The 13,543-nt window shown below is 42.5% G+C and overlaps 1 protein-coding gene across 1 annotated transcript in view; it reads left to right on the top strand.

Annotated features, from left to right (window-relative positions):
• The window catches only part of LOC136563721 (cadherin-4), a 418,272-nt gene that overhangs the window by 244,310 nt on the left and 160,419 nt on the right, over window positions 1–13,543 (top strand). The window contains exon 3 of the mRNA XM_066561277.1: window positions 3,876–4,099. Within this exon, the coding sequence (XP_066417374.1) occupies window positions 3,876–4,099 (224 nt within the window). The remainder of the gene's footprint in view (window positions 1–3,875; window positions 4,100–13,543) is intronic.

Here is a 13,543-nt window from a genome sequence, read left to right as displayed (position 1 = left end):
ACTTGTTGAATTTTTTTTTCACCCTGTGTCTTTTTTGAAGTAAAATACCATTTTTTTTCTCAGATGCCCAGCAGTTTGCTGCAGACTCCTGCAGCTTCTCTGCCCATCACTCAGTACCTGTTTCAGCTTATCAAACTGTTGTACTTCCCCCTTTCATAGAGAAGCAATTAAAAATGATGAGGGTAAAGGGTTAAACCTAAAAGCTTGCTAATGAGGGTGCCTTCTTGGTTTTCCTTTCATCAGGTATTAGATGTTGTTTTCAGCATAAGCTTTCGATAAGCTTCACTGAACATTTTTCCAGTGTATTTTTTAAAAAGTTGGGTTTTTTTTTACCATCCTGTAAAAATGATAGATGTGTGACTCTGCTGTTTATCCAAAATCCTAATTACTGATGCTGGAGCTTTTGAATGTTAAATTCGTGCAGTGTTCTTCAGTCTTCAGACTGGTCAAAGATTGATTTGTGTCCACAGAGAGTTTTAAGACTAGTAAACACAGCCAATGGTTGTTTATTTATTTTTTCCATTATTTGAAAGTCAAAAGTTGCATCAACTGCAAATTACATACACGTAGAGATTTCTAAGGGAGAAAAAGGTGGGGAAAAAAGCAAAAGTTGTCTGCCATTGAATGAAATTTTAATTTCTGTCTCCACAAGAGCAAAGAGTAGGGGTAACAGGTAGAATTTGAAATTATGGATGAGATTCCCTTTCCTTGAGCTATGCTATTTATTATAGAACAATAGCTTGATTTTTTTTTCCCCTAAGCCTGTACACATATATTTGGGAAAAGTATTTTATATATATAAATATATATAAATGAGGTTTATAGATTTTGTGGATGTGTGTGTGTATACATATACATGTATATGTGTGTATATATATGTATGTGTGTATGTATATATATATGTGCGTGTGTGTATGTGTGTATATATATTTGTGTGTATATATATATATATGTATATATAAACCAGTGCAGCTCAGCATCAGCAGTCTTGTAACATCCCAAGGACTCATTTTCAAAGGGCAGCAAAGAGGATGATTCAGGATTTCTAATCACAGAATCATTTGGGTTAGAAAACACCTCCAAGACCATTGAGTCCAACTGTTCACCCAGCAGTGCCAAGCCCAGCACTGAGCTTTGCCCTTCCCTGTGAGGGAACTGGGAGCAGCTCAGCTCTGCTGCATTCCCAGTGTGTTTGCTGTGTGTGAGCAGCTCCTGTGCCTGCCAGAGCCAAGCAGGGCCATCCCTGTGGGGCTGGAATCTCCTGCAGAGCTGCCCAGGTGAGCCAGGGCCATTGCTGCTGTGCAGAGTGACTGAAAACTCCGCAACCCTTGTGTCCTTGAAGCCTTTTCTGCAGTTCCTAAAGGCTCTTAGGAGGGGAGCTGGCTGTGCTAATCCCATGCTGAGCATTCACCTACCTGTGCCACCTGAGAGGAGCAATGTGGGGCAGAGAAGGTGCTTGTTAAAAAAAAAAAGAAAAAAGAATCAGACGATTTCTCTCAGGGTTTTCTCCGTCTCTAGTCAAGTTTGTTTTAAACTAATGGAAGTAATTAGCAAGTCACAGAGGGACTTTGTCTACGAGGTAGCCATTTTTAGATAATGGAGCATAAAAGTCGACACAGTGACATATGACACCAGAGCAGCATCTTGGAGCCACGAGCTGGGTTTTAAGCAGATGTTTAAGTACTTTGAATACTGAAATCACTACATACACATATAGAAAGGTTGGTTGTTTTGTTTTTTTTCTCTCAGACTACTGTAGGGCTTTCTTTTAATCTCAATAAAATCAAAGTAAGCTCTGAAATGTTTTTTAATGTGCAGTCATTATCGCTCCTTTCTCTCTTCTTTAAATGCCTTTCAGTGAGTGATACTTGGGTACTTGGGGAGTAGGGATGGAACTTGAGTTTTATGTGACCATTACACAGCAGAGGGGTGCAGCAATACAGCAGCTGATGTGCCCGGTTCCTGACAGTGACCATGGTGTTGAGCTGAAAACAAATAACATTTAGAAGTGAAGATGCACTTGATATGTTCACACATATCTATTGCAGCTGTGAATGCAGGGGAGATTTGCAGAAATTCCAGAGAGATGAAGGTGATCTCCCAGCAGGGTGGTCCCAGAGGTCCAGGGAATCTCCCCTCACAGGTCTCTGAGATTGTCCCAGTTCTTGTAGGTCCCAGCAAACCCTGTGTGTGCTTACCCTCATCCAGAGCTTTCAGGTAGTTTTTATGTACTAGATAACTTTATCCATCTTATTTTTTATAAATCAATGCGTGACATTCGCTGTTTGTGCCCAGCAGTTGCTGCAGCATTTGGTAACACTTCCCACCACACACATAAAAATGTACCAGTGTGGTCTAAATAAATACACAGCACAGAAAGCCTGTGTAGATGTACAGTTAGAACACAATCACAGCACCCCAGTAACTGAGGGGTGCAGTTTGGTGAAGGAGGGGAACAATTTTCCCCTCCTCTACCACAGTCTGCTCCTCATTTCTCCCTACTTTGATGTGCCTGGGCGCTTTGACAGCCAGGTGGGTTGAGCCATTTCCTGGGTGCTTTTTTCTTTAACCTGCGCCATGGTTGGGTTGTTGTTGTTTTGTTGTTTTTTTTTTAATTTAAATCCAAATTAGTCCTTGATTCAGCTCGGAGCAGGGCTGCAGAGCTGTGGTTGGTACAGGGGGTAGGGGACAGCTGGGGCACAGCTGTCCCAGAGGCTCCTCTCCCCTGGAGTGCCCTGCATCCCTGCATCCCATCACCACAGCCAGCCTGCGTCCATCCATCTGACCCAGCCCCTCTTCTGCAGGAGTTCAGTGTCTGCTGAAGCCCACCAGAGCTGGCCCAGCAGGTTCTCCTCCTCTCCAGGCAGGCTGGAGCATCTCAGCATGAGAACCTGTCTAGCAATCCGAGCTGTGCATCCCCTCTCACTCTCTTGAGATGTTTTTATGGGTACAGTCTGTTTTCCTTCACCACGTGTGTGTTCCGGCCCATGGATTACTGAGATGGCAGAAGGTGTTTGCTTTCCTGTGTTATTAGCTGCAGGTTCAATTTCTATCCGATTTGTCAATTCTGTCATATAACAGGGTTGAGGTTTTTTCCTGGTCTAATGTATGTGACATGTTTCATAATGCCAATAAAAATAGTTCTCAAACTAGACTGTGAAAGACTTTGACCAAAAAAAAAGGCGAAAATAGAAATATCAGCGACTGGGGAGCTTTGATCTAACAAAGTAGGCTTTCAAATGACACGTTATGGTTTATGAAGCACAGTTTTACAGTTCCTTTTTGCAGTAGCTGTAACATGTGAGGGGTTGGCCAAGGTGGGAATGCAGCTCAGGACGGGGGGTCCAGTTCCAGCAGCAGATGCATGCTCCAGAATGGTTTCAACTTTTATTTCTGTGTTAAATTTTTTTTTGTTGTTTTTATATTTCTGATAATGGAATTGTTATGGGCTTTTGAATTTCAGTTAAGATGTGCAAATAGCCTATCTGGTAAGTAGGTTATTGAAGGGTTAGGGAAATGGAGAACATTTCCTGAAAAAAAATACCCACAGCGTGGGTAATAGACTCCAGTTGAATTTAAAAGATAATGGCGACAAGGGAGAAATCCACTTGTACAAATGGGGAACAGCTGTGTTTGAGATCTAATGAAACTGTATCAAATACTTTAAAAATGGCTTACAACTTCTTCCCTGGGGAACAGAGATAAAGCACAAGAGCACTCCTGAAAGGTCGAAGAAACAGTTAAATCATTTCCTTGATGGTTATTAGAGATATAGAAGACATCAGTGAAAATTAAATGTCTGAAACTTGTATTTGATTGCTTTCCTTATCACGCCAATCTCACACATTTCTCCCATCTCTTCCTCTCTGTTCTAGTAAAATTTAATAACTGTGCTGGTAACAAGGGCGTGCGGTACGAAACCAACAGCCTGGACTTCAAGGTGAGGGCGGACGGGACCCTGTACGCCGCCCACCACCTGCAGGTGCCCTCCAAGCAGCTGATCCTGGTGGTGACCGCCTGGGACCCCCAGACCCTGGGCAGATGGGAGGCCATGGTCAGGTTTCTGGTGGCAGACAAGTCCCAGCACAATGGACACAAGGTAAGGGTTTTTTTCAAAGCTCTTTTTCCTGCTTCGTTCTTCCTTTGCCCCAAAGTGTTTTGTGTTGACTGGTCTGTGCTTCTTAAGGAAGTGTCCAGGTAGGAGATACCATAAGCAGCATCAATTCCTACCATAAGGAAGTGTCCAGGTAGGAGACACCGTAAGCAGCATCAAATTCCTTGCAAATAATCCTTGAACCTCTCTGACAGAAATTATTTAAGGTGTCCAGTGAGGGAAGTGTTCGCTAAGGTCTGACTTACGTATTCATAAGTGACCACTTGTCTCTGTCATACAGTGCAGATCAGGTACATCATGTTTGCACCTCACAGCTGATAATCTCTCTTGACTCCCAAGTCAGACCAGGAGATGAAGGGTGAAGAGTCAAAACCAACCATCTTCCTGATGGTTTTAAGCTCAGATTTCTTTTGTGACAGCACAATTGCGCACTGGCAGCTCTGCCCTGCTCCTCATCTCCCCGGTTTTCAGAGTCACTCTTGCGAGCAATCTGCATGGCCCTGCAGCTTCCAGAGAGGAGATTTGGGCTTGTTCCTTCCCTTGCAAGGGCAGGGAGCGTTGCTGCTGCCTGATAAGGGGCACGTGCTGACACACGGGGCGGGCGGCGGAGCGCGCGGCGCCAAACGTCCCCTGTGCTCAGTGCCAGCAGCTCCCCTCGCCCACCCTGGCAGGGAAAAGCCAGAGCCAGCCTTGCAGGCAGCAGGGTACAGATGGTTTCTTTCTGCTTTAGCTCTATACATGCTGCTGAAAGGCAGGAGGGCTCTGTCCCTGCCCAGCAGTCTGAGAGCAGTGTTCCCTCAGTGAAAATCTGCTGGTGGGCTGCACAGAGCCACTGCAGCTGGGGTCTGCTCCAGGAGAACACATTTCTGCTCTGCCCCTGGAGTAGCTGTCACTTTCCCACCTCTTCCATATCATTTTTGGCAGCAGCAGTTCACATTTTTATTTTCAGTGCTGGTCTAGGCTGAAGATCTTTCACTACACAGCATAAATGCAGTTATCTTCAGTTATCTCTGGTGCTGGCTCAAACAATGCAGGGCTGGGCTGGTTGGGTGGTGACATTTGGGCAGGATTTGGCAGGGAATTGTTGCCAAGAGCCTGGTTTACTGCTGGATCTGGAGGACCTGGAGAGGAAGGATGAAGGTGTGTGTCCTGGGAGCAGCCATGGCTCCTCCAGGGATGGGTGGGGTCTCTTGGCCGTGGCTGTAATTTGGATTAATTAACCTTTAACCAGTAATGGTCCAAACAGCGAGACTGGCCTCTGCTGCCATCCTGTCTGTAGTGCTTGGACAGAGTGCAGGGGCAGGGTGGGGAAAGAAGGAGAGAATTCCTGTGCAAGTTGTTAGAATTCACCATGTAACTCTGTGCTCTTTGGGAGAGTTTTTGCCGCATTTGAGACAAAAAGGAAAAACTTGGACAGACTTAAATCTCTCACTTGCCCAGTGAGCTGACCCCTAAGGTTTTGCAGGGCTTGGAGTCATATGAATAAACTTCTGCTGCTGTTCAGTAGGGCTTGGGCTTGTGGAAGATGTAATTAAACCCTGTTTGTTATTGTCAACTCAATTTGCCATTTCTAACCAAAGAAATACTGCTTCCTTCTAAAAGTAATTAAATATTGAAGGAACAAAGTAAGATGTCTTACATACTGCTTTAAATTTCTTCTCAGTGTAGCAGAAAAAAAACCTGAATAAGCACACATTTCTGTTTTAGTAGAATATTTGGTTGGAAATTCATCTAATGTTAATGTAATCTGAACTCTGGTTGAAAACAGAGAGCTAAGCTTCTTAAAATTCATATCCCTCCTTTCTAAAAGCCTTATTAGTGTGTAGTTTGAAGCTGGATAAATACAGAAAACAAGACTAATGACAAGGTCATAAGCAGTTTTATTGTGGGTCCCTATAGCAGGCATCTGACTTGTGTTTTATTTAAATGCCTGTGGTTTTTGCAAGCAAAATAATCCTTTGTTTACTGAAGAAATAAATATGATTATGAGATTATTTAAAAAATAATAGTGTTTGTGCAGAAAAAAAAGAACCCCAAACCTTACAATATCCAGTTCAATATGTTTCAGGCCATGACCCTTATATACTTTGTGGCTTTTACTAGAGGCAGATTTCACATTTGGTTTTGTGTAGAATAATATGACTCAAGCAAAATTATATATATCTTTTTCTTTTTAAAGACATTTCAGATTGTTTTGTTATACTCAGGATATAGAGATGGCAAATGTGGGAGAATAAGGAGGAGGTGACCTGAGAGAGGGAGGGAGACCAGTTTTCTTCTGGTGCATCCATTTATTTCCATTTTACTTTGTAAATTTGTGACTGATTTTGCAAAAATGCTGAACAGTTCCCAGACATTATAAATAATTGGCATGAAATTCAATTACTGCACCTGCTGATCACTGTTTGTTGGCACCTACAGCACAAGTCCTTTTACCTTGGAGCAATGAGCAATGGCCCTCAGTGAGGTCAGGCCCTCATGACAGGGGCCTTGCTGCCCCTCAGAACCCCCTCTGAAAGGATAAATCAGAATTTAGTTCATGATTATCCAGGGATTAAAAGTGCATCAAAACCAGCCCTCCTAGAATGGCCATTATGAGACGTTTAGTTTATTGTGGAGGTTATAACACAGAATAAATGTTATGGGAGAAATCAATGTTTCTGGGACGCTGGCTGAGATTTTGGGGGGCCAGGAGTGAACCTTCCTGCACAGTGGGGACAGTGGGCTGCTCTCCAGGAGAGCACAGGGGATTTGTCAGCAATAAATGATCCTTTGGGTCTGTGACCCTTTGTTGTCCCAGTGTTCACGACTGAAAATCTGTGCCACGGGCTGGGAGTGCTTTGGTGGTGGCCAAGGGCTTCCAAGGCAGCAGATCCTTTCTTCTTGGGCCAGTGCCCACTTGGTGTGCTTTCACTGCAAAACCAGAAGGTTTGGTGTCCACACCTGTGCCGCAGAGCCCCCAGCTGAGCCTTGCTCTTGATGCAGCTTGACATTTTAATGGGGAGGGACCCCGCACAGTGACAATTCCCCCTCTTCCACAGCGTTGGCCTGATAAATGTGCTGCTTGCTTGAGATGACGGAATAACCTGCCAGATTTCACTGAAAAACAGTGTAAGGAAAGAGTTCTAACTACTACATTAAAGTGTCATGCTAGTAGGGTGAAATGATAGAAAAGAAGGCAAATACTTTAAAAATGTATTTTATGATACATGAAGCATACATTTCCCCTCCTCCCCAGCGAAAACTCGAATGTAAACTTTTTTTTTCTGGTTAATACAAGTGATGTTAGTAACTCAGGGAACTTTTTTGTTCAGTCTTGCAGGAAACCTGATAGCAATTCAATTAGAAAATGCAAATGAGGTCACACATTTCCCAGAAGAGTGCTGAATTACCCCAGAGGAAACTGAGTGATATTCCAGCATAACAATAAATACTTAAGATAAAGTTTCTTCCACCATTCTTGTCTGGCTGCCTGTTGTTCCAATGGAAAGTTTCAGTCTCAGGGCTGTGGGTGTAGTTTGGGAAGAAGGAAAAAGAAAATAAAAAAAGAAAAGAGAAAAAAGAAAAGAATAAAGAAGAAAAGGAAAAGAGAAAAGATGCTATTTTTATGAAGTAAAGTCTTTGTGGGTTGTGTCAGCATTTGTGAAAGATGAACTTGAGTGGGATAATGCTCCAGAAGAAAGCAAAGTAAAGCTGGGCTTTACTTACCTGGAATTAGCAGTGTAATGTCTTCTTTTCTAAGAGTGCATGCTGTTATTTTGAAAAATTGGATATTGATTCAACCAAAAGTCTAAAAATGAAAATTATGTTTGTGAACAGTGACATTGGTGAGGACTGCAATCTTCAGAGTGTCCTGTTTTTTAGTTACAGAAACTCAAATTTTCCCATTTATGAGTAGAAATATTGTGCCATTCGTCCTTCACACCCTGCACCTGCCCTCTGTGTCCATCAGTCCAAGCTGCTCCTCATCATTCCTTGAAAATCAACTTCCTCCACCCCGTGTGGGCTCATCCCATCTGAAGTTGTGACCTTCTCATTTATATTGATTGTTTTCTTTAACTTTCAGTCCTTTCATGTGTCTAAGGCACATCTGGCAAATTGTCTTCTGTATTTATTTAGCTGTCTATTTTTCTGTAGTTGTCACCTCACAAGTTAAAATCCAGATTGTAGAAATACAGCATAGAAAGGAATTCACAGCAGAAGAGCTTAGAGATACAGGGTATATTCAGCACATGTAAGATGTCAGTCATCTGCTGCCAGTGACTTAGTTTGGAAAAAAAAATACTGTTTTCTTTGAGCTGTGTTTATGTCAACCAAAGTTTCTCGTTTGTTTGAGCTTTTCAAATTCTGAGCATGGAAATATGTAAATTTTTGTAATGCTAAATCACTGGGAATTGTGCAATTAAATTCAGAAATATATGAGGTCTGCAGCTAGTGTTTAAAACATTGAGAACTGCTGTCAGAAATCAATTCTTGCTTAAGCCCAGCTTGTGTTTTATTATATCTCATCTTATTTTGGGCTGCTTTCATAACCCAGCTATGAGTCCACAGCCAGACAATGTGAATGTGAAAAGCTGGTTCTTACAGACACAGGGCTTTTTTTTTTTATTTAAAGCCTTTAAATAATCATCTGTGGTATTTCACCTGGCAGTGGTTTTAAATTCAAGAACAGCCTTTTATTGCTGATCACAAGCACAAAGGTCTCTGGGCAAGGAAAGGCTTATTCAGCACTGCTCTCATTGATGGCCTGGGTTATGGTGCAGTCAGGATGCTCTGCACGAGGCTGGGGAGCCCTCCCTTGAAGGAGGAAAATCAGAGTTTAAGTGGCATCTGTGCTTCCAATGACTCCAGTCTCCCTGGCACTGCTGGGCAGGTGCACCTGGAGGAAATGAGACAAAATGTGTTCACTTTCTTTCTTCCTTCTTTTCCCTGCTCTGGGGTGAGATGTTACCTGTGGCATCAGGGTGAGGGGAGTTTGCCCCATCAAACTGTTCTATCACTAGAGAGGGGCTGAAAAATGAGGTTTTAGTTGTCATCCTGCCTTTTTCTGATGATGCTGGTGCATATTTTAAGCACTGGGTCATTACAGTGGCACTGTCCTCTTTCCCTACCTCTGTGGGGGATCCAAGGCAGTAACTAAATGCAGCAAAATGGCAGCTGGAATAATTTTTATTTCTGTGTCTCATCAGTCAAGCAAGACCTGGAGTTTTCTGTCAGGCAGGGTACATGCAGAGATTTCTGTTTCCTTCAGAAAACTTGTGAGACATTGCGTGGGGTTTTAACAAATCAGATCAATAGAAAAGATAAGAAAGAAGATGACTAATAAATTAGTACCATATAATTGTTACCAGTGAGACTGCTCATGATAATTGTGCAAGTCTAATGAAGATGCATCTGCTGAACTTGCCTGACCTCGTGCTTGAGTGAATTTGAACATCTCACATGTAATCACTGCAGGAGGAGAGAGTGGTGGTTGTGGAAACACGTGAACTTCCCTGGCCTGGTTTTCAGGTGTGCTGCATGCCATGGCCTCGTGCTGCAGCCACGATGAGATATGGCACACAGGTGCTCATTGCCCTGGAAAATCAGCCCACTACAGGAAGTTTCCAAGCACTGCACTTGCTGCATTTAGTTCTTAAGCAGTCAGCATCATACCAAGGGTCAGGCTCAAAGCCGTGCTCAAAAGACCATCTGTAAGTGAAATTCACTCCAGATCTGTCTTCCTTCAAACAAAAAGAAGTCCTAAGGATTGAACTGCCTACACAGAAATGAGTTTTTCCTGATAAAACAAAGCCCTTGGACTGCTGTGTGCTCCTGCCTGTGATGTGTTCCTTGCCCTTGCCAGATCAAAGCTTTTGACCTCCCATTTCATGTTCTTTGTTGGTAACTGCTGAAGTCCGACTGCCACTTCAAAAAAATATTTTGGACTGGATATCCTAAAAATACCTTCATTGCTGTGATAATCTGATGACAGCTGCTGGTAAACATGAGTTTGAGTGCAGACAAAAATTGCTTCATACAGGCACGTCCATTAAAAACTCGTTTCAGGGACTTTGCATGTCCAGGGTCTTTCCTTTAGCCCAAGCTGAGACAGATTGGTAGGTGCAAGCTCAGTGTGAAGGAGGATTTTTGGCTCCTCCCAGCCTCTGGAGAACCAGGTCCTGGATTGCTGGAGGAGGCAGTGACCCTCTGGCATGTCCAGCTGGAGGAGTGCCAGGGATGGGTGTCCAGCAGGGCAGGGTGGCCTGAGGACCTCAAGGAGTGGGATCTCAAACACTGTGCCCACCCAGCAAAGCATTTAAACTCAGGCTTAAATTTCATCTTGCAAATTGAGATAAATTGAATGTGTCCTCACGGTCAAATTTGAGCATTTCTTAGGTGCACTCTGGAACTGGAGGAAAAAAAAGAAGAACAGTCTTTTCTCAAGAGCCTCTTGAAATAACCAAAGGATAACTTGAAAGGGCAAATTCTCACACTAGCACTGAGGAGAAGTACCAGAGTGAATTACTTTACTTTGTGCTAAAGTAGCAGCAGCGCCTGTGATCTTTTAAATCTCTTGTGATCTTTTTACTTGCAAACATTATGAAGAGGAGGAGTATTGTTACATTTAATTCATTATGATTATTTTAATTCATGTATCTTTTGAACTTCATGGCTTTAGAGAAATAAAATGAGATTACAATTTTTCACAGGCTTTTAAGGGGTAGACTTGCTCCCACTTCTTTCTGTGATGAAGAGCACTTGTAGTAGTCTGAGTTTTAGAAGCAAAAGAATTGTGTTTTGGAGCCATGTTTTCAATTATTTTTTAGAAATTTTATTGAGGAGGAAGAGCTCAGATTGCTAGCCCAGATTTTTCGTACATTTTCCTCAAGATCAGATGCAGGATGAGAGAGGTAATTCCAAGCTGCAATAGAGATTTTCACTGCATAGTATGTGGCAAGATCTACCACCTTTATTCCTAATATGCAGTACATAACAAGTATGAGTATTTTGTGATTTAATAGCCCTACTCTTGAGAAGTGCTTGTACTTCTGAAGCCATTGTGTATGGCTTCTCCCAATTATGAGAATGACATTAACTTGAAGATAGAAGTGTCTCTTGGTAAACACTAGAAGGTAGAGTACAACACTAATTTAGATGTTTCTTAAACAATCCTACCTGAGAAGCACTGTGAGATTAGATCTTACAATTGTAAGTGTGAAAAGGTCAAGTTGATGTGGGGAGCTTTGCAAGGAAACAATCTCATCAGAACTTTTCCTATTGGGATAAGATGTTCAGGCCATAAAATGAGGAGGAGAAGTACATCCAGAGCTGTGCATTGGGGATGATGTCATCTTCTGTCCATTGACAGCTCTTGCAATATTCAAAGCCTGACAATGACAAGAAGAGTATCACAGATGCTGGAAACCTGTGGGAGCCATAAAAGATTCCACCAAAGGCAGACAGATTTCTAAGGTACCTGCTTTGGTACGTGATTCTTCCAGAGAATGGGAGAGGAAGATCATTTGAAACCCTGAGAGAGTGCACTGGCCAGGAGGTGCCTCTAATCATGCGTGTGGTACCACAGAACAAGTCTGAGCACGGCTCTGCCTCTCCTTCCCTGCTGAAACTCCCATCCCTTAGAGATCCTGTGGGCATTTTGTGTCTGCTCAGTAACGAAGTGAGCGCGCTGCCCGCGCCCGTCCTGACTGCAGCACAAAAGCAAAGCCCATTGAAGTGCTCTGGGAACTGGATTTCAGCTTAAATTGGTGATAACTTACCCAACAGAAAGCATGGGTGAGCTCAGGAAATTTCTGATTTCAATTAAATTATACTGGGAAATCAACATCTCCTGTCACAGCCTGGTCAGCAGGCACCCAAAAAGCCCCACTCTGGCCCTGGGGGGTGTTAGCTGCAGCTTGTGTCCATGGGGCCCTCACCAACCCTGTTAGGCTTTCTGATCAAAGAGATTAACATGTATTTGGGTTTTTTTAAATAAGAATCTTCTGTGCTAACCACATGGGTTATGCCCAGAGCTGGTGCATCTCTTTTCTCTGGAGTCCAGACTTAACTCAGCATTTAATTACAGTAACCCACAAAGGGCCCTGCTGCACCTTTTGCAAGGAAGGATCTTCTCCTGCCTGACTCACAAGCCAGTCTGTCGTGTCCTCCCTATTTAAAAATCCCCTGGTTTTACTTTGTACTGTTTTTCAGCTTTTTTCTTGCTTTGCAGCCCTGCAACACCAAGGAGCATTTTGACTCCTCGGTCACTCTGATCGCATTTCAGTAGTTCTATTAGGTAAAATTTTCCAAAGCCTGCAAAGCCAGCCAGATACCTAACAACCTTAAATTTGCATTCATGCTTCATTTTTCAGCTCTCAAGGAACAGGGCATGTAGAGCTTTGACACTGACTCCTCAGGAACAAGGGGTTTTGGCACGGCTGATGCATTTGTGTGTGTTTCGTGGCTCCTTCTCCTCCTCTGAGGGCAGTAACTTGGTTAGCTTTTAGTCAAACTTTTTCTTCCCTGTCAGCTGATGTGTTCTGGAAGCTCATGCACTTGCCAAATCTGACAATTTTTCTTACTAATTGACTCTAATGCGAACTGCTCTATGCAGCCCCACTGCTAGCTGATAAAAACAAAAAGTAATGAATTTTTGCTTAACTAGCTGATTTAATTAAAATGTTTTATACTGTACTTGTATGGTTTCTATAAATGGAGAGGTAATTTTGTTTAATGAGTTCCTAACCAAACATAACATTCCTGATTGTACGTAGCCAGATTTGATAAAGGTCACAAACGCTGCAATTCCACTGTTTGCTTTTGGAAGTCGTGATGATCAAACAGCTTGCTTGGCTACTGGAAATATCCTGTCAGGATTGGTTCCCTCTCTTCCTGTTTATACCAGAAATTATTAGTATAGTTTTAGGAGCAGAGGGGTTTCTTCTCTGTATTTGAACACTGTTCATTATCTTTAAAGTGGAAGTGTACTGCCAAAATCCCATCTCATTGTCAATTAGTGGCTTCTCTGCAAACACATTAATTTAATGCCCCTGCTGAAGAGCTGTGAATGTTGGAACATCTTGCTGCTAAAACAATAGTTTTCAGAGCTCTTTGACACAAATCATTCATGAATGGCAATTTATGCCGTGATGGTAATGGGATGTGACATGCAGCTATCTTTGATTAAATTTACCACAGCTTACAACTATTAGTAAATAAAGCTAATACAGACAGTCATCTCAGAGTTCTAGAGGGTGGATAAGGAGAAAAACAGATTATGGATTCCTTACCTGTGCAGTTCCTAAATAATAGCTACACATAGCACAACTATAATAAATTAAAGTCTAAAATAAAAAGTCTGATCTTTTTAAAACTACTTTTTTTTTCCTGTCTCCAACTTCAGCAAATTCAGCAATGACCTAAATAAAAAAGGAATCAATTACCGTA

Source organism: Molothrus aeneus, chromosome 17, assembly GCF_037042795.1.
Source record: "Molothrus aeneus isolate 106 chromosome 17, BPBGC_Maene_1.0, whole genome shotgun sequence".
Taxonomy (NCBI): Eukaryota; Metazoa; Chordata; class Aves; order Passeriformes; family Icteridae; genus Molothrus; species Molothrus aeneus.
The sequence above is the reverse complement of the archived record's forward strand: the minus strand, read 5'-3'. Positions and strand labels throughout refer to the sequence as shown.